This window comes from Telopea speciosissima, chromosome 4 (assembly GCF_018873765.1).
Source record: "Telopea speciosissima isolate NSW1024214 ecotype Mountain lineage chromosome 4, Tspe_v1, whole genome shotgun sequence".
NCBI classification, from domain to species: domain Eukaryota; kingdom Viridiplantae; phylum Streptophyta; class Magnoliopsida; order Proteales; family Proteaceae; genus Telopea; species Telopea speciosissima.
The window spans coordinates 10,362,316-10,382,567 of record NC_057919.1 but is presented as its reverse complement, the minus strand read 5'-3'; the positions used below and the strand labels follow the sequence as shown (position 1 = coordinate 10,382,567).

Genomic DNA, 20,252 nt, shown 5'->3' with positions numbered 1-20,252 from the left:
CTGATCCAGATCCTTATTCCAGTTTTAATAAGCTTGGCCGATCCTAATCTAAAAATCTGGTTTAATAGTTTTGGCTCCGAATTGACACCCACTTCTCAGGGGCTTAATTGGGTCCAGCCGATTCTTGAATCAGTCGGGATGAAGCAGTCAGAACTCGGAATCTACCAGGATCAGGCAGAACCCTAAAAAATGAAAAATTAGACGGAGGCTGATTCGAAGCGGCTTGAATCGGGATCGGGATCGGGCTCCGCCCAAACGATTCATATAGGCCAATTGACCCAATCCGATTCCGTTTTTTAGAACCCGCTGGAGCTGGAAATCTCCACCTGTCACTTGTAAACTGTTGGGAACTTGGGAGTCCTCACTCCTCAATCCTCGCTGCCGAGCCTTCAAGTCAAGGTCAAGCGGTGAAGACTCTCAATTCTCAGGTTCTCGACTGGGCCGTAGTCCTTACTTTCGCTTCCCACTGTTATCTTAACTATTCTGGTTTCAAATCGCAAGGTTCTCTGAAGAGTGAAGAGTGAAGACGGACCTTTGATTCGAATTTGGGAAATATCTTTCTTCGCTACTTAAACTGTTCGTGAAATTCTTGTTTTTATGGAAGTCGCTTGAAAGTCAAGTTCCTTCTGCAAATATCACAGTTAAGGTTCATCTGGTTTTGGCTCTAGGGTTTCATTTGACCCCTTTTTTGTTCCTTTAGTGTTACCCAATGGAGCCCGTTGCTTCTGTCGTTGATACAATTAAGGGGTTCGCGAAATCGTCCGAAGAGTTCTTCCAGGTCGTGATTCACAGATGGGATAATTCGGCTCGTCACAATCCGGTACTCTCTGGGTTATGGTGTTTCTCTTCTCTTTTTTTTCGTCTTTCTTATTATTTGCAACAATGGCAATGTTAAGTGGAAGTTGATCGGCTACATGATTTCTAAGCTCATGCTTATTTTCAACTCTGTCCAATGATATCATGAGTTATTGAGCTGACGAATTATGGTTATGTCATATATTTATAATGCTGGGTTTGATCCTTTTCCGGTTATGAGATTGCTAGATGCATTTTCGCATTTTCTGTGATCTATTTCCATGGAAACTGCCTCTTGGGAATCCATCATCACTACATCTCTTCACAGTTGTCACAGCGTAATGTAGTCCTAGGTAGGAGTAGTCCCACTAGGAACCAGGGTAATAGGATCACCAAACAAGGCTGGCCGATTGGGACAGCTTAGGCTAATTAGGGCAGAATTAGGGTTAGGGTTAGGGTTTCGAGCTAGGGTTTTATTTGGTAATGATGTGCAGGTTTTTATGAGTTTATTGGTGTAGGTTTGGATTGATTTGGATGAAGTTGGAAATCTAGGGTTTCGGGTTAGAGGCCTTGTAAAAATGGAGTGTTTTCAGGATCTAGGGTTTAGGGGTGGATTTTGGGAAAGGGGTTTATAGGGTATTAATGGGCAGGTCTGGGGGGTTATTTTGGTATAAAGAAATTAGGGTTTGGATGAGTTACGAAATTCTGCAATTTAGGGCAGAATTGGATTTAAGGTTTTGATGGACAGATTGGGCTGCAACTGAGATTGAATGGAGGGATAAGGCTGGACAGATTTTAGAGTGAGGCTAGGGTTATGGGAATCGATTAGGGTTAAGTGGAGGATTAAAAAGAAGAATGAAATTGCAGAATTATAAAACTACTTACTTGAATTAACACTAATCTCCAACAGTAGCAGATTGAAGAAAAGCTAAGAGAGGACCTCCTGATCTACAAGATGCAAGGAATCACTGGGGATTCCAGTCCTTCAACCTTGATATTAGTCACAAGGGGGGGTCTTGATATGACACACAAGACAGTCTCTGAAGAGAGAAGCAGCAGCAACAAAACAATATTTTTTATTAATCAAATTCGTATTCAATGCTGGCCTTCCTTACAAACTTATATAAAAGACTCAAAAATAGACTTAGACACTAAAAAGGAAAGGCCTAACCTTATCCCTAACCTATTAGGTAACTTAAACTGACTAGGAAACTAGAATACTAAAGGAAATAGACTCAAAACATGGCTGGACTTGTAGAGTCCTAATCCAGCCCAACTTACATCACATGACCACTTAAGTTGTCACATGATTACTTAAATTGAACCAATTGGATGCAACCAATTTGAACCGGTTCAATTAAAAAAACATAAAAATAAACTAAGTATTGGGCTAATCCGGTATGCAACCTATGTATCCCTAGTTTAGGTTCATTAAAGTAGCCTAATACATAGAAAACCCTTGAGAACAAAGGCCCAACATGTATATAACCCAACCCTAGGCCTATTTCTAAAGAAATAAGCCAATTTCTATGATGAACCTGCATCACGGCATCTAGGTGGCCCAAGGCCTTCTGGAGGGTAAAAAACAAGGGGCCACCAAGTAGGCGAGCAAGGCGCCTGGATGCCTAAGCGACTATTAGGTGCCGCCTTGACAACTATGCATCTCTTTTATGGTTTGTGTATACCTAGAATCCAGTTACCCTAATTACGTAGCAGTCTATGATTGGCTGCTATGAATCTGTTACCTAACATACCAAGAGGATGACATTTGGCATTGACTTGTGGACCAATGTCAGTTTGGCCTTGTCGCCCCTAAAAATCATACCATGAAGAAAAGTATGAAGGAACATAACCTAACCAAAGTAAAAGAAGGCATACATAATAGGACATATGTTAGAACTGCCAATGGCATGTGGAGGAGCAGAAAACATCAATTAGCAACAAGTGATAATGAACAACTAATCGGTTTCTCTGACAGTGTGCTACATTCAAACAACCAAACTTGACTGGCATCTATTTTCATCTTTGGCTTTATTTTGTTTCTTTTTGACATGTCTGTCTTCCCCTCTGGGTGGATTTTTTACATCCTCCTAGAGGAGCAAGTAGATAAGATAGTCATCAATCCTGTTGGATGCCTGTAGATGGTTGGATGGACCATTTTTGAATAGGAAGTGTTTTATGAAAAAGATTTCTTGTGATATTGATACATCACTGAATAAAAATAGACGAATTGTACAATCCAACTGAAGTAGAAGATACTTTTTGTGAGTTTACTTGTGATAGGAGCTAACAATAGAAAGGTTCTAGAAAAAAACAGAAGAGAATGAAAAATCCTGTAGGTGAAGCTCACAATTGTTTCAATGGGTCCCACAAGTTAAGATTGCCTCTAGAGTAGGGCCCTACTTTTGCTATGTGGCTGAGGTAGCCAATTAGCCATTGATTTTGTTTCATTTGATAGCTTGGAGATCTCCAAAAGATTACTTTACACAAGGTTTTTTTTTTGGTCTTTTTAAGTTATACGTTAGGTGGTTTACTTGGGTCCAGAGTACTTCAAGCCTGCCCAGTTTATTGATGGTTGGAGTTGGTTTAGAGCTATTTAATTAATTTCTGTTGGCTTTTGAGTTCTTGTACCTCTGATATATGAGATGAATAGAATGTGGGTCACTTTATGAGTGAGAAGCAAAAAAAAAAAGGCTGACTTTTTTCTGAACCGGCAGGTGTAGCGGGTATCTATAGACCCACACCCCAAATTCTGCCATGTGCAGATTGGATAAGGCTAAAATTTCTTAGACAGCTAGGTCTAAAGATCTCCTGCTCATGCGCATAGTTCAAACCAGTGTCAAAACAGAAATGTGTCATGAAACTGCGAAATTTTGGTCGAAACCTTCTGATGATTTCAAGTGAGGGTTTCTACGCCGAAATGGTTAGGTCCCAAAACTTCTAGGAAACCCTATTTTAGGCTCTCTAATTATAGTGGAACCCTTAGATTTAGAAAAAAAAAGAGATCAAAATTTCAACCCATTTTGTTTGTACATTTTATACTAAAGGAATATATCGCCCAAGGTTTTGTTTCTACATCTTTCGAAACTGAAAAAATTCGTGAAACCTTGAACTGTGCTCACATATCAAGTTTCAACCCATGGAGTGTTTGCGGAGTGACAAAATAAAACATTGAAAATTTCAAGATTACCCAAAGCCCTGAGGAGAGGGTGCGTGGTCATACATGGATGGTATATGATTGAATCTGAGTCTGAAATTTGATGTGTGGCCAATTTGCATTACCTTAATATCCATGTGGTCTAAATTACCTCATCATCTTCCAATCGGTAAAAACTTGGTTGCTGGTGTATACACCTGTCGGTGTAGAGAACCTGTGGGAAAAAATCTTGAAACTTTCTGATCATTTAATAGCACCTATATATTAGGTGTTGTAGTCAATTTTCTACAATGCTTGATGAATGAAGTTTCTTTAAGTTTGCTCCCTCTCTCTGTCTAGCCTGGCACCGGACCTGCTTCTTTACTGAAGGTGCCTGATTCTTTCTATGGCTCTTGGTGCTAATCCCCAGATATCCAGTGGCATTGATCCTGGTGGAATTATCCTATTCTTTTTCCTATATTTTATTGAACTCTACTCAAACAACCCTTATCCTCATTTCTGTTTGTTAACCAATAAGTACTCAGGTAATTTTTCATCACTTTCAAGTCTGTGACCAAATCCCCTTGTCTTTTAGATTTCTATCTTTCAACTTGCAACATATCATGCTGCAGTAGCACATCTATTGGCCTATATTGCACATGGTTTGTAGACAATCTCAATTGGCCTTCCCTTATCTTGTTACCTGCGGATGCCACTTCGAAGTTCCCTTCAATAAATTTCATTAGTCTATATTGCACATTCTTTCATTCCTCAGTTTCAACCATATACTTTATACCAATTAACCAACTTATTGATCACTGTATATGGATATCCTAAACACATTATTGATATGTGGCTATTTAGTTGTTACGTTTTTGGATGCCTATAAATTTTATCAATCAGACGGCCAACTACCCCATACAAGGCCAGTTAGCAGCCTATACAAAGAATATATCAATCAGCTTTAACAGAAAAGTACTTTCCACTGTCTCTACTGTCAAATTCCCATGTAAATTGGAGACCAGACTCTAGCTAGTTCATTGTAATTATCAAATATTACTATTGCATTTCTGCCTTGTACTCCAAAATGTTACTCCCAAGAGAAGTTACCAAGTCATACCTCTGAACCTTCAAAGACCAGATTAGGTTATCAATGACCTAGGCATAACCTCCACACCCATACGGTCTAATTTATAACCTAAATCAACCCAAGAAGATCCTGCATCAGATTTCAATTATTGAACCATTTCATTGGTGATTGCATCTATGTGCTCCTGGAGTTGATTTCTTAGGCAGTTGGGTAAATCTGGGTCAAATAAAGAGAAAATAAGGATTTACACAGTGCACGAGGCTCCCGCCATTGAGGGTTCTGGGGAGGGTCATAATGTACGCAGCCTTACCCCTGCTTTTGCATAGAGGCTGTTTCCAGACTCAAACCCATGACCACTTGGCCACAATGGAGCAACCTTTACCTAGGGATGTAAATGGATATCCGAAAATCCGAATCCGATCCGCCTCCATATTCGTTTAGGGATATCCGTTTTTTCGTTTAGAGATATCCGGAAAAAAATCCAAATACTCCGATAAAAATCCGTCTGAAAAAAAAAATTCCGAATACATAATAATAAAAAATTAAGTAAATAATTATTCTTGAGGGTTTTTGAAGATTCAACAGGTTCTAGAATATGAGGAAAAGAGAATATGATCTAAGAGATATGGATTGAGAGTGAATTGTATCCACTAGGGGGAGGAAGGTCCAGGTTGCACAAGGCAAAGATGTAAACAGATGGTTGAAAATCCAAATTCGATCCGCATCCGAATCCGTTTAGAGGTATCCATATCGGACCAGGGAATATCCGGATCCGATCACATCCGATCCGTTTACATCCCTACCTTTACTGGTGCACCAATGCCCGCCCTCATAATTGGAAAGAATAATATAAACACATGTTTTTCTGAATGCTTATTCTGGTAAATTATCGCAAACAATCTTCTACTATAATCTGGCCAATACTAAAGGTGTTACTTTGAAACTTCTTGGTTCTCTAGATTTTTAAATTTATGTTGACATGTTTGGTTTTTTCATAGGTAGCAACAAGCTGTATGATGGAGCTTTACAACTCTTCCCATTATATTATTTACAGATTGAGATTTTGAAACGGTTGCAACGAGAAGCATTTTCTGATCTGATGAAACTGAGGGACAGACAGGACAAGGTTGAGAGAATGCTTTCCTTCTATAAATCTTCCAAGGGAAATCCGTTTCAGGAAGCCAGTACCCATCTAAAAGGAGAGGTAGATGTTGTCGGCGCATTGCTGCTTGTGGACAATATTAACCGACAGACCTGTGACATTGTTGATAGAGCAGGAGTTAGGACTGGAACTGATTCAAGGTTCATTTTCGAAGCAACTATTCGCCAGAAAGATTCTCTTGTAACAGAGTTTATGGCTAGTCAGAGAGGCCAGGGCTATAATGGTGGCATCTTAGGAAGTATGCTTTCTTTGACAAAAGTGATGTATACAGCTAATGTTAGTGACTGGTGTTCCGCAGTCTTAGTTCCAGTGGGGGCCCGATGCAGGGATGTTGAAATTGCTTCAAATCTTTTTCAGCAGGTAATGACCTTAATCATATTTGTATTTTGACAACTTTTGGATACTGTTTCCACTTTACTTCGTTAGAAGGGAATGATAGAGTAGTATAAGTCCTACACTGTCGAGTCCACTCCAGAAGCAAATAGAGGACCCAGCCAATTAGGCACAATTCTCAAATCTCTACTGAAACCAATCCTGATTGAATGGTCCTGTCCCCGCTGAATAGATAGTTATCTTCCCTTATCGTTGCTCATGTTTACTTTTACTATCCGGAAGATTCTATCGGTTAGATGGTTTGAGTCATTTGATCATGCCATATTTGGGGCTAGAAAATACTGGTGAGGCAGATAAGTTTGACCAGACTGTCTCGTACTGTAGGGATGGTGATGGTGTTAATATGTCATCAGTTTGTTTATAGTAATACTAGGGCTGTAAACGGATCGGATTCGGCTCGGATAGTGCTATATCCGCATCCGCATCCGATTAGCTATCGGATGGATTCGGATAGTGCTAAACGGATACGGATCGGATATTTTATCCGTTTACATGTAAATATAGCTTTTCGGATAGCCATAGCCTATCCATATCCGCATCCGTTTAGCTTTCGGACGGATTCGGATAGTGTTAAACGGTTACGGACACGGATACGGATACGGAAACGGATTTCGGCTATTCATTTACACCCCTAAGTAATACCAAGTGCTGCCTTACGTTTCCTTGTTGAACTCCATCTTGGTGGGCTTCAGCGTTTTCTTGTGTGGCTCATCCTGGAATTCTTCATCTTGTCAACAGGGGCGAAGCCTTACTGATTTCTCTTTGGGACCACCTCTTTTGAATCAATATTATGATGCTGCCGCTGCAATATTGGTTAGAAGATCAAAGGTTGCTGCTTGTTTGGCGGAGTTTGTTTCTGGATTGGGAATGCAACCAGATTCTACAGGAATTAGACATTGCTTGAGCACTTTTGGGCAAGTAATCTGTCAGCTTTCAAAAGGAACAAAGCTCACCCTATTGGGCATTCACAAAATGCCCAAATCACTAAGTCAGCAGATTGGTTTAGGTTTCCTTACTGTGCCAGTGGGTAATTTAAGATGCCATAAGCATCTTGATATGCCTACTGAAGCATCTCTTCCATCTGTTCCCTGCAGCATAGAGGACAATGTAGCTACTGGATCCATTGCTTTGATGCTTGAGTCGGATCTTGATGAGAGCAGTAGAATCAGAGGATGGGTTGAAATGCAGAAATCAAACCCAAGATATTTACAATGGGCTGTTGCCCTGTCTGATATCCCTGAAGATGAGCTAGGATGGGGTTTGAGCTTGGGAGGGTTGTTCCGAGGCTCATCAGCTTGGGATCATTTCCAGGTGGAAGCTTTCTTGAAATTCAATTCAGGAAAGAGATTCAGCTTTCAGCCGGGTTTCATGTATGTTATGGATGGGACAAACAGAGTTCCCGCTCTTATGTTTCGCTCAAGTTGGTCTCTGTGATACAAACTGAAACACCAGGGCTCCTAGTTACTACTGGAAGTGCATGAAATTCCTGTTTAATCAATGATGAACGGGGCATTCTTCATAGCGTGTGAATCTTCTGCCCATTTTATCTTTTACAACCCGTAAAATTAGGTTGATGGTTTTGTATTTTGTCAGATCTTCACCATAACATGGCTGATGTCAGGAGAGGAGAATACTGTTAAAATTGGTTAATGAAAAAGGAGAACACTGTTGAAATTGGTTGAAAGAAAGGAACAGAAAACAGTTGGGTAATGAAAGAAAGTAGAGATTTTTTATTTATTTATTTATTTTTTTCATTTTTACCGAATGAAAGAAAAACATTTAACATAGAAGAATCTCAGCCAAAACTTTCAGTTTGATATAGGTAAGTTGTGTTTGCACTTGTTTTATTTCTATTTCTCAGGTTTTTCTGTATGAACAATTTTTATTCTCTAAATTCTGTTGTGGCCTTGGAGTACATGAATTGCTCTATTTCAGATGATGGTATACAATTGCTTGAACTAGGGTGTTGAATGCACGATTGCATCATTCAAAAGGGTGTTTTCTTGTGTATACTAATATACTATCAAATTATGCGGCAGGAAACCGTTGGATCTGTAATATCCAATGTGCTTCGTGCTGATGTGGTCACAATACAGCATTGTAACCAAAGTGAAGACTTTTGATAATATGGTTTCCATAAATCTAGTTAAAACTGTCAAAATTATTTCCATTCTTTTTCTTTCGGGGGAATTTCCTAGATCTACTAGATTAAAAAAAGATTTGCAAAACCAGTAGCTGTAAATTATGTTTTACATTCATAAGTTAATTGATTTAAAAAGATTTATCAAATCCCCATGTGAGTAAAAGAAGTTAAATGAATACCCAAAATACCCCAACATCCTTCTCTCTCTCCTTCTTCTCCGACGGAACCAACCACTCTCTCCTACAACCACTCCCTCAATCCCCCTCCCCTGCAATCCGGCTCCACCCTTATCCTTGCAAACCCGCCCTGCACCACCACCTCCACCGCCAGGTACCCCTCCCTCCTCCCGCAGCAGCATATTAAATTCTTTATCACAACAGACCCTATCTTTGTTCTGCGCAAGGAGTTATAGAGCTGAGGATCACTCTTTTAGAAAGTTACTAATTTTTGTCCAGACCGTAACTTACCATATGACCAGTGGATTGTCTCCTAATATTGAAAATTATATTTCTATTCCTATAGACCCTTCAACCAGCATACCTGGTCCATCTGACCAGCAAATTATGAATGTCGTATTTTCTCTCTAAATCTGGTTCCTCCTAACCCTGCAGTTCAGGTTTCTTTTTGATTCTTGGTCATACTATTAGGTGATTAGGATACGATTCATTCCTCTGTTTAGAGTAGCAAAGGAAATCCTCCGAAGAAGAACAAGAACAATAAACCCACTATTGAAATTCAGTCCCTCAGTCCTCTTGTCTCTGTCCTCAAACGATGGTGGGATCTGCTTCTGAGTGACAATGGCCCCATAAATGTTTATTTCAATTGGGAAAAAAAAAGACTTGGAAATGAGGATGTGGAGAGTTACCCCTGAATTTTTACCAAAGAACAGCTATTTGCAACAAGACATTGGAGATTTCTAAAGTTAGGGAGAGAAGCTGGTTCAACGCTGAGAATTGAATTCAATCAGTTTAAAGAACTTGGAGTTCCACTCCTATGGCGATTCTCATGCTACACAAGACTTCAAATTCCTCAATTTTAGGTGGAGGTGTGAATACCTATTGGTCATGAGAACTAAATCAGGGTGATAACACAACAATCTTCCGTGATTCCTGGTTTTCACCAAATGAATGTAAATCAGGTATTTCATGGCAGTTTGGATGCTTGAGCATCCAATAAGATGCCTAGAAAATAAAACACCCTCCTCCTGCGGGAGGGAGGGCTGGCGGTGGAGGTGTTGGTGCAGGGCGGGTTTGCAAGGAGAAGGTGGGGCGGGATTGCAGGGGAGGGGGATCAAGGGAGTGGTTGCAGGAGAGAGTGGTTGGTTCTGTTGGAGAAAAAGAACAAGGAGAGAGAAGGATGTTGGGGCATTTTGAGTTATTCATTTGACTTCTTTTACTCACATGGGGGTTTTGTAAATCTTTTTAAATTAAGTAACTTATGAATGTAAAATATATTTTATTGCTATTGTTTTTGTAAATCTTTTTTTAATCTAGTAGATCTAAGAAATTCCCCCTTTTGTTTGTGTGTGTGTGTGTGTGCTCCCATGGCAGGTGATTGAGGTTTTGTTTTGTGGCCCCCACCCCGCTCTCTTCACCATCATCGAGAAAGAACAAAAACAAAACCTCAATTCTCCTCGCCTGTCTCAAACATGTAAACTATGTGGTGGAAAATATTCTACAAAAACTCGGATCACATGTCCTGAGCTGCTCAATCGATTGTAGAGAGGATATCTGTTTTTAAGCTACACTGTCTCTTCAGTGTAATTTTGGGCTCATGTTCTCTGTGCCGCAGCGCAGGCTGCGCCCAGACATATGGGCCTGCCACTCATGGGGGCAGGGTGGTCATTATGCCCACCCCCATGTGTCTGGACGCAGCCTACATCCCCGACACAAAGAACATTCTCTTTTTTCATTTCTATCCTAGAGAAGGCAACTTTATTGTTCACTCCCTAGCCAGGAAGGCCTGCTCTGTGGCGTGTACAACAATGGTCGAGTCTTATAATCCCCCACCCACGAGCTTTACACATTGTAATCAATAGATCTATCTTTACCAAAAAAGATGTATTCTGCATCTAACACTTGTAACCTTTATATATATGTATTCTGATGCAACTTTCTCTACAAAATCTTGGGCTATAGAGCTGAGCTACTTCTTGCTCAATGAGCAAGGTTCAGTAGGATGACTACTGAACAGATGTTTCAATCCTGAGTAATTGCCGGTGCGGCCTTGGCGCTGAATCATGGTTTAAAGATGGCAAAGGCTTCTGGAGTCCAATGGATTTGTTTGCACTCGGATTCTCAAGCTCTCATACGCTACTTGGGCAGTGGATCGTCTCTGAAATTGCTATTTATCTCATTCATGATATTAGATGTATCCAACGGAGCTTTCAGGTTTGCTTTTTGTTTTATGTTAACCAAGCTGAAAATGCTCATGGGATTGGGATTGGCATGTGGGCTGTATGTTTTCTTATGTTTGGAATGCTATATTAAAAGAAAAGTAAGATTACAAATTATTTGACAAAAAACCACATATATAATATAGAGAAAAGTTATCTACAGTGGGGGGCAGAATGACCACCCCGTCTCCTATGAAAGGCGAAAATCCACCCCATGATGTTTCTACATGCCCTCTCATTAGTCCCCTTGCACGTGGGGACTATGCTCCCACACAGGGTTGTGATATAATTAAGGGACCTAGGGTTGGGCTGGGGGGGGGGGGGTTCACAAAACCCGGCTCGATTGCACCCCTACTAACAACTGTTGGACTGGCTTATTGTACACTGGCAGTCCAACAAAAACTTGTGTCTAAAAGATGAAGTGAAGATGGGGCATGGAGCAAGCTAACTGCTAAAATTTGTTTGGCTTTAAGCCCATGGACCCGTTCAGCCCATTCACACAGATATATGATTATGAATATTAGAGAAACAGAGAATCAGATCCTCTACTGCCGAGCTGCCCGGCAGGACTGTGCTGCCCAGACATGGTGAGGCGCACAATGACCACCTTACCTCTACTCGGGCAAGGCACTCGGCAGGGGTAAGGTGGTCATTGCACGTCTCATCGTGTCTAGACAGCACGGTCCTACCGGGTATCTCGACAGTAGAGGATCCAAATTGGAGAAAGCTATGACCTATCAACATATTGGGATGCCCTCCATCTAGACATTTACCAATCATCTGCTGGTAAAACAGTAGTCGTAGGCAATGATAGGCTCCTTTGCCACCACATGGTTTGAGGATTAAGATGGGATCGTCCCATTCTGGTTCCGGCTTATTCAAATTGGTCAAATTGTACTTGATTTCCCCGGGAGGTGGAGAATCCAGTCCAACAAAAACAGGGGGTTTTAGTCATTTCATAGGGGGGCCCACCAGTCAAATGACCCAAACACCCCTGTTTTTGCTGGGCTGGATCCTCCAGCTCCCGCCATGGTTGGAGGGAGCCGAGTCATACCCTCCCTTCCCTTCATGAAAAGATTATTTTCGATTCAAATCCATAACCACTTGATTGTAATGGAAGAAACTTTTTTTTTTTTTTGGTCAAGCAATGGAAAAAACTTACCGTTGCACGGATTTCAAACGAAACAGAATTAAAATCCATAGAGGCCGATTCCATTACCACAAAGCACATACCATCCCCATGATTTCCAGCCTGGGGCACAACCCCCACTCCCCCCTCAGGTGTGCGCTACATGCCATTTTGGAGGGGGAGGAGGAGATTCTGAGAGGAGTTGTTGCCCATCACTCACTTGTGCTTTAAAACCTTGCATACACCCCGGAAATTATTTCCTCCAGTTTTTTATCCGGTCTAGTTCCTCAATTCCTCTAATAAGGGGGTGGGGGTAGATCCCACCCAAGCAGAGTGTTTGGGTAGGGGTAGGGTTGTCATTTCATCCCCCATGTTAGAGGAACGGAGAAATTGGGCCAGGGAACTGGAAGAGATAAAGATCCCACACACACCCCTCCCTCTTCTGTTTCTTTTCGTTCTTAAATTTTTTAAGGCTAAAATGGATATATCCCTGACACTTGAATATTTGATTCTTCTTATATTCAGTAAGGTTTCAAAACAGGGAATTAGGAATGGAATCTGTCTGGGTCGATTGATCCAGGCCAATTTACCAATCTGATTTCCAAATCTTAAAACCATGACATTCAGAGAAAGAGACTCGTTTCAGTGCACCAATGAAGTCTCACAAATCCAATTTTTATTTTATTGGTGAACATCCATAGTCACAAGCTTTGCTTGTTTCAGTCACTCATCGAGCTTAAGCAAATGATTTCTTAGCTTCAACGTGAACCACTTTAAATGGCTTTCCATGCTCCTACTATCAAGTAATTGGAGTATATATCTTGGTGGAAGGTGATAATCTTATGGTTATCAATCTTCCTCAATCTTACCTTTAAGCTTACTCCATGGAAGATAACACCTATTATTGCGCAATGTCATTTGTTGTTACCCCTCTCTCTCTCTCTCTCTCTCTCTCTCTCTCTCTCTCTCTCAAATATCATTAACAATCGCTCGTTTATTTCGAATTTTTATCACTTGCAGTTCCCCTAACCAGTACGATTCCCTAATGCCTCTGATAAAAGGGAGTGGACTCCACCCGAACAGTGTATTCGGTCAAAGGGTGAAATGATCATTTCTGCCCCCCATATAAGAGGAACCACACAACCATACCAGCCAACGAACCTCAGGGTATAAAGATCAGTTTATTTCTCATATTTTGTATCACGACTTTTCTCTTGCTTTATTCGTTCTAGCTAAGCCCTTTTCATTAATAAAATCTTCTTTATTAAAATAAATAAAAGAAACATAACGGTAATCGATCGTGTGGTTAGCATGGCTTTTACACGTAGACATAAATCAATGTTTTTGTACGTGAAAAGACTGTTCAACCCCCAGTAAAATAAAAAATCGCATTCAAACCAATGCCTCTATGCGCAGTTCATTGATTACCGCACTGATGTAAGGACTACACGACAGATTAGTGTTATCTTGCCCAATAACTAAATAAGATATTCTTTTGATTATTGAACAAAACAATGAACCTTACCTAATTTTTGTGGGATTTAGGAAGATTGATTCGTTGTAGTTTTGTCTTTAGCAAATTAAACTCTTTGTGGCTCATGGGTCTTGCTGCTCACAACTCTCCAGGGATCTACTAATTCACCATAGGCTATTTTTTTATTTTTTTGTCCGATCACCCATTTGGCTCGAGACAGTCACGTAACAACTGCATAGTTAGCTTGTTTAATTTTGGGGGAAGAGTTCTTTGTGGAGGAGCATTGCTCTTCCATGCACGGAAGCCCAATGGGAGCAAGCGTCCAAGCATCAAAAGTTCAGGCATTTCTGCCTTACATGGGAATGGGGCTGTCATTTTGTCCCCCCCGGATAAATATTACTCCAATGTTTGAACGAAAACTCTATAGGAGAAAGAACGCCACCCGGTCATGTGTTGTGGTATGTACTTTTGCCCAGACACATCCGTACATAAAATGACCGTCCCACGTACCCCCATGGAAAGGCAGGGGTGCACCGATCATTTTGCACCTACCTGTTTCTAGATGCAAGTACACGCCACACAGCACACGACCGATTGGCGTTTCTTTTCCCTATAATTAATTCTATGTCGACGAAAGAGTTAATAGTTAATTTAATATTTTTAAGGACAGCTTTGATCCTCTAATCACTATCTGCAACATTACTCAATTTCCTTCCAAAACATTCTTGCCATTAGAGGAGACTTCTCAAATTCTCTTAAAACAATAGCATAGTCAAATCCCTTGAGGATACCAATTATTTCATCGAGGCCTAACATTCTAAATGGGTCCTTTCTCTATATCCAGAAGAAACCTATATCTGATCCCATAACGTCAAAATCATATTGTCACATAAATGGGGTATTCCTTATATAGCCACATGTCAAATTTAAACGGTTATTTGAACTATGGCACCCACCATGTATAGATAGGGGTGTAAATGAATAGTCAAAATTTGTTTCCGTATTCGTTTAGAATTATCCGAATCTGTCTAAAAGCTAAACGGATGCACATACGGATAGGCTATAGCTATCTGAAAAGCTATACTTACTTGTAAACAGATAAAATATCCGATCTATATCTGTGTCCGTATCCTTTTAGCATTATCTGAATCTGTCCAAAAGCTAATCGGATGCGAATGCGAAAATAGCACTATCCGAGCCGAATCTGATCCGTTTACATCCCTATGTATAGGCCTTATCATTTCCGTTAAAAGTTCAAAATTAATAAAAATTTAATTAATTTTAAAATGAGAGGGGGATCGGTGCCAAGATGCGTGGCCCTATCAATGAGTGTATGAATTTTTTAATTTCATAGGGGTGGGGTGGTCATTTCGCCCTTTTTACGTCTGGCGCAAAAAGGCATTTTAGATTATTTCTGAGCTTTGTGATATCAAATAGGGCTGCTCTTGCACTTTGAGGCAAAAGGTTTTTTGTACCACCGAGAAGGAGGGTATGCCAGCATCCATCTTCTCTATATCTCTCTTCTTCATAAGAAATGACCTTGTTTCCCTCCTATGTATGAAACCATTTCTTCGTACCTCATGGACATATATGTTGCTTGCTCAAAAACCCACTCCCTTTGATTTTCTGTGAACATCAATGAGTAAGAAAATTTTATTTTAAGGAAAAAATCTCTATGAGCAAATGGAGCAGCCTACGTCTCCTCGCATGGTTTTTTTTTTGTTAATTGTTTTAAAAGAGAAAAATCTCTAGGGTGGAGGCTACCGCGCTTGCTCAATAATCCTGTCCTTATTTTATATGGATTGAGTTTTTTATTTTCTTGAATTATATAAAATATTTGGTAACGGTTCATTTTTTTTCTTTTTTTTTTAAATGGGAGAAAGTTCTATAAGCAAGCTAGATACTCTACACCCTATCACATCTATTTTTCAATAATTTTTTTTGTCATGAAAAAAATATTATAATGCATGTGAGGAGGTTCCTTTTTTCACTTATTTAATTTTTTTTTGTAATAAATTTCTTCTTAATCTTTGAAAGTGCCATATAATTTCCAAGGAAAATGACCCTTTCCACAAGGGATTGTGATCGTCTACGGCCTACTGTCCGTAGCGGCCATAGCAGTGCACTAATGAGGTGAGGCATAATGATTGCCTTACCCCCACTCGGGCAAGGCGCTCGAGCATGATCGCCTCACCTCATTAGTGCACCGCTCTGACCGCTAGGGCAGGTAGGCCGTAGACGATCTGGATACTTACACAAGCCAATGAGGGAATGCCCGGCAAAACCTCCTTATATATATGTCCATGCATTCTCGATGATTCATTTACCTTTTTGATAGTGTCACATTTTTCAATGATTTGTTTTATCACTGTTTTTTTTTTTTGGTAGAAATGATTTGTTTTATCACTTGACTTTATTTACATTGATATTAACATGAAGCAGGGTCTTAGGGGAATGAGCCCACCCACTCAATAAAGTATGATAAAAAAAACCAAATAGTAAACCAAGTAAAACATTGGGATTTTTTTTTTTTTTGATAAAGTAAAACATTGGGACATAGTAATCTAGGTCGCCAAGAGAGGGTAAGTTAGCATTCTTTCTGTAGCTCTCTCCTCTTCATGTAAAATGACCTTTATTCGCTGTTCCATGTAGGAAATTGATACGTCATAAAAGCTCCCAGCTAATGAAAGGCTGACACATGTACTGGGAATGGGGCGAGGTCGAGCAGTACAAGCGCAGGTTGCCCTTGTCCGAAAGAGCGAGATCACGTACATGCACGAAGCCCCAAAGATCGTTGGCGCAAGGCTGAACACACTCGAGTAGCAAGAGATCGTCAAGCCTAGCAGGCCAAAAGGTACGATCAGAATGAGGCCATAACCACCCTACATCGGGTACGAGGACGACCTATGTGGGACGACCCAGATACCACACCTTATCGAGAAAGAGCACGATCACCAGATGGGCCTTGATGGCCCGAGATTGTCACTCATACGCCACATAATAAGGCATAAAGGGATAAGGGAGTTAACCTTATCCCTAAAATCACTCTTAAATTATCTCACTCCATGCCGCAAACTCTCCTTTCTTAATAGGGCACGTCTCTGCCCCCCAGAGTCTTATTCATCACCTATAAATAATTGGGTAAATTCCTTCCATGATCATCTGAACTCTATTATTCTTATATGTTGTTAAGAGTATTGACTTAGGCATCAGAATGGTTAAACCGGCTCAGCCCAACCTCTCTTGGTAATTTCATATTGTAGAATAGGTCACTCTGGCACCAGTTCTTGACGCAACAGAAATTATTTCGTCATACTTCATTGATGCGCTCTTTTATACCATTTGCTTAGATATACTTGTGACAAAAAAATAATAATAATACCAATAACAATTTGAGAACCTCGAATCCACTCCGACCTGACCCGACCCAAACCCGGAGGTGTCATAGAAATGTCCGTGACGGATAGTCCTGGGCCTCCTGGCGGCTGGAGAAGAACGGTACCGAGGTGATGCTTGTGGACAGGATGAGAATGGAATTATGGAAAAAAAGTGGTGCTTGTGGGAAGGACGACATGACAGGTGAAGGCTAATGATATTGGTATCCTCTTCATGAACCACAGAATCATAGCTGCTTATGCCCTGTTCACTATTAATTATCACCATCCTGGAAAAAAAAAAAAAAAAAGAAGATAAAAGAGCTTCTTCTCCTTTAACATCGATTAGATGTCACCATATCCTTTTTGTCCTTATACACACCACCTGTTGCGATCTGACCGACGGTCTTCTTGATGTAGTCTTTCTTAAACTTTATTAATTACTCTGGAATCGGATTATTGAGATTTTCTTTTCATTTCTTACCAACCAAACATAGCATAAAGCTGTAAAGCACCGCTTCACATCAATCTTTCTCTTAATCCTGTTTTATTTATTTATTTATTTTTTTCCCTGGTATCCGAATTATTCTTCAATTATCCAAAAGCATGAGTGCATGACACGGTGGATAAGCAATCAGCTTCGGGTGAGGTTGTGTGGTGCTCTCCTCTTTCTCATGATGCTCTTGACGTTTTACTGTCTTCATTTTCGCGTCTCTAAATTACCCCTAACTATACGTTATAATTGTTGGAAAACGAAGTCAAAGGTCAAATCACCCAAGGAAAAGGGGGGCATGTTTGGAATATCGAGTGCTTGGCGAGTAAGGAAAGTGATAGTGGGCCTGGGCCAGCTGCTGCTGCTGCAGCAGTTGGAGGAAGAAAGCCAGAAAGGTACAAGGTGACCCAATAAAAGGTTGTGAATTGTGACAGACTGACAGGTGGGACTAGCCACTAAAGAGGTTGAAATCTGATCGGATCCGGTCTATCCGAATCAGAATAGGTCGAGGTCTGTTCTGATTCCTCTTGGTTCGGTTTGGAATTTGGATCGCTTCAATATGGAAAAATCTAGATTCTTAGAATATATGGATTCTGAAGTCGATTCAGCTCGATTCCAGATCTCAGATCAGAACCATCCGGATTCTGGGGTTTTTTAACGCCTGGGTTTATGGTTCGCTATAACAGATGGGAGAGAGAGAGAGAGAGACAGAGACAGAGACAGACACTAACAGTGAAGGATGTCTCATGAGTGAGTCGGTGAGGGCTCCCTCGTCATCTCATATGAGGAGAGGAGGAACCTTTTCAACCTACGATTAGAATCTCGATCAAGTCAGCAACGACAGTGGGGTTCGACGATGACGGCAGAAACAGATCTTCACAAGAGTGGGACTATTCTTCAACCTTGGAAAACGATGCCCTATACGTGTCATGGGGCTGATGGGCTTATCAGCTTTTTCTTTCTTTTTGTCTTTGTCCTTTCTTTGTTTGGGCTTGGGCCCGCTTGTCCGTGCTGGGACTACTGGAGGTTCAACTGTTTTTTGACGTAGCCTACCTCACCTCATAATTACAGGAATATCCGTGGGAATTTATTTAAAGTGTGCCCCAAGAACTACTTTGGGAATTACGAATATTTGCCCTTACCCCTGTCCCTCATGGCCCCAAGGCTCAAGCACCGGATGGTGATTCTTTTCTTTCAACTTGAGCGCCCGTTGTTGGATGTCGCATCTTTCACATGTTGAGCTCTCAAACTTATATTGCAGTGCACCATCAAATGCCCACACTATAAAGGATTTCTTTCTATTTGGCGTAATTAATGAAACTTATAGGGTTCTATATTCCCCTCGGTCCACCCCTTCACTTCAGTAAACCTAGGGGTGTCAAACAGTCAGTTCGGTTTGACTCGGTTTCAATTGGATTGAATTAATTTTGGTCTCAAAATCAGTGAAACCAAAACCAATATATTAAAAAACTTCGGTTTTCGATTAGTTTCTATTTTTCAATATCGAGTTACTGTTAGTTTGGATCGATTTATTTTTTGGTTTAAACCACAATAAAATCTTACATTCATAACTTTTAGTGAGGAAATATTCGATAAAAACACTTTAATTCATTTTCTCCAAGCCAAACAAGTAAACAACCATCAATAAGAAAATTGCTTTGATGTGTTCATGTTGTAATCCAAACAAAGATGAATAAATTGTAAGGAAAAGATAACTAATATTAAAATCAATGGATAAAAAGAATTTGTAGTTAAAATATTGTTACAAATCATATCAGTATTTATCATTAATTGTAAGGAGAATATAACTAATATTAATGAATAACGTTATCATTTTGGCCTGGAAAGATATCAATTCATGTGGTTTATCCCAAATTTTCAAAATAGATAAATAAAATAAGGTCAAAAGTTTTGTGAACGCTTGCATGGTCATGCCTTCCTCACACAATAGGGGTCGAATGCATTGTCACTTGCCCCTCCCTCATATGCCCGTGCATGAAAACCATTGATCCTCATTCTTTGCGAAATAACATGGTTCCCCTTAGTAGGAGGATTTCAATATTGGTTGTCTTCCCTCATACATTCGCGCATGAAAGATAGATAATATTGAAATCAAATGATAACTAATTAGTAGGAAGACAACTCATATTGAAATCACAAAATGAACCCTACTATCAAATTATTCATTTAATTGTCAAACTAATTTTGCATGGTGAACAAGAAGACCTGTTGCATCAAGAAAACTCCATAGATTGTCTCCTTGCATTGTAGCCTGCACATGAGTACAAAGTATACACAAGAGAGTCGGTTTGCTCTAGCAGGGGATTCTTCGATACTTAAGTCAGTTCTCTCGTAGCAACAGTTAAGAATAATGAAGATGAAACCAGTGAAGGGCTATACCTGAGTATATATAGTATCCATGGTGAGTGAAAGCGGTGGTGGAGAGCCCCAGTCTATTAGCCTTCTATTCATGGTAGGAGACTCCTCATGGAGTTCTTTTAGGAAATTGATCTCTAATGGATAGGAATCGGGAGCGCTAATCTTATAGTTTTCTTATTGGAATGAATTAGTGTAGGGATAGATCACTCTATCCCTACGTTGCACATTGCGCCGTATTATGGATGGGCTCCTCATTAGAGTAGATATGGGTGTGACCCGAAGGACTTTT

At 40.3% G+C, this 20,252-nt stretch overlaps 2 protein-coding genes across 2 annotated transcripts in view; both read left to right on the top strand.

Annotated features, from left to right (window-relative positions):
* Positions 1-522: 522 nt before the first annotated feature.
* LOC122657483 lies at positions 523-8,302 on the top strand. The gene is made up of 3 exons (XM_043852195.1): positions 523-820; positions 6,076-6,543; positions 7,315-8,302. The coding sequence occupies exons 1-3, from the start codon at positions 710-712 to the stop codon at positions 8,008-8,010; spliced, it is 1,275 nt and encodes a 424-aa protein (XP_043708130.1). The 5' UTR covers positions 523-709; the 3' UTR covers positions 8,011-8,302.
* A 10,231-nt stretch (positions 8,303-18,533) lies between these two features.
* The window catches only part of LOC122659691 (SKP1-like protein 1B), a 35,016-nt gene continuing 33,297 nt past the window's right edge, over positions 18,534-20,252 (top strand). Inside the window, exon 1 of the mRNA XM_043854791.1 lies at positions 18,534-18,545. The gene's annotated coding sequence lies outside the window, so the exon portion shown is untranslated. The remainder of the gene's footprint in view (positions 18,546-20,252) is intronic.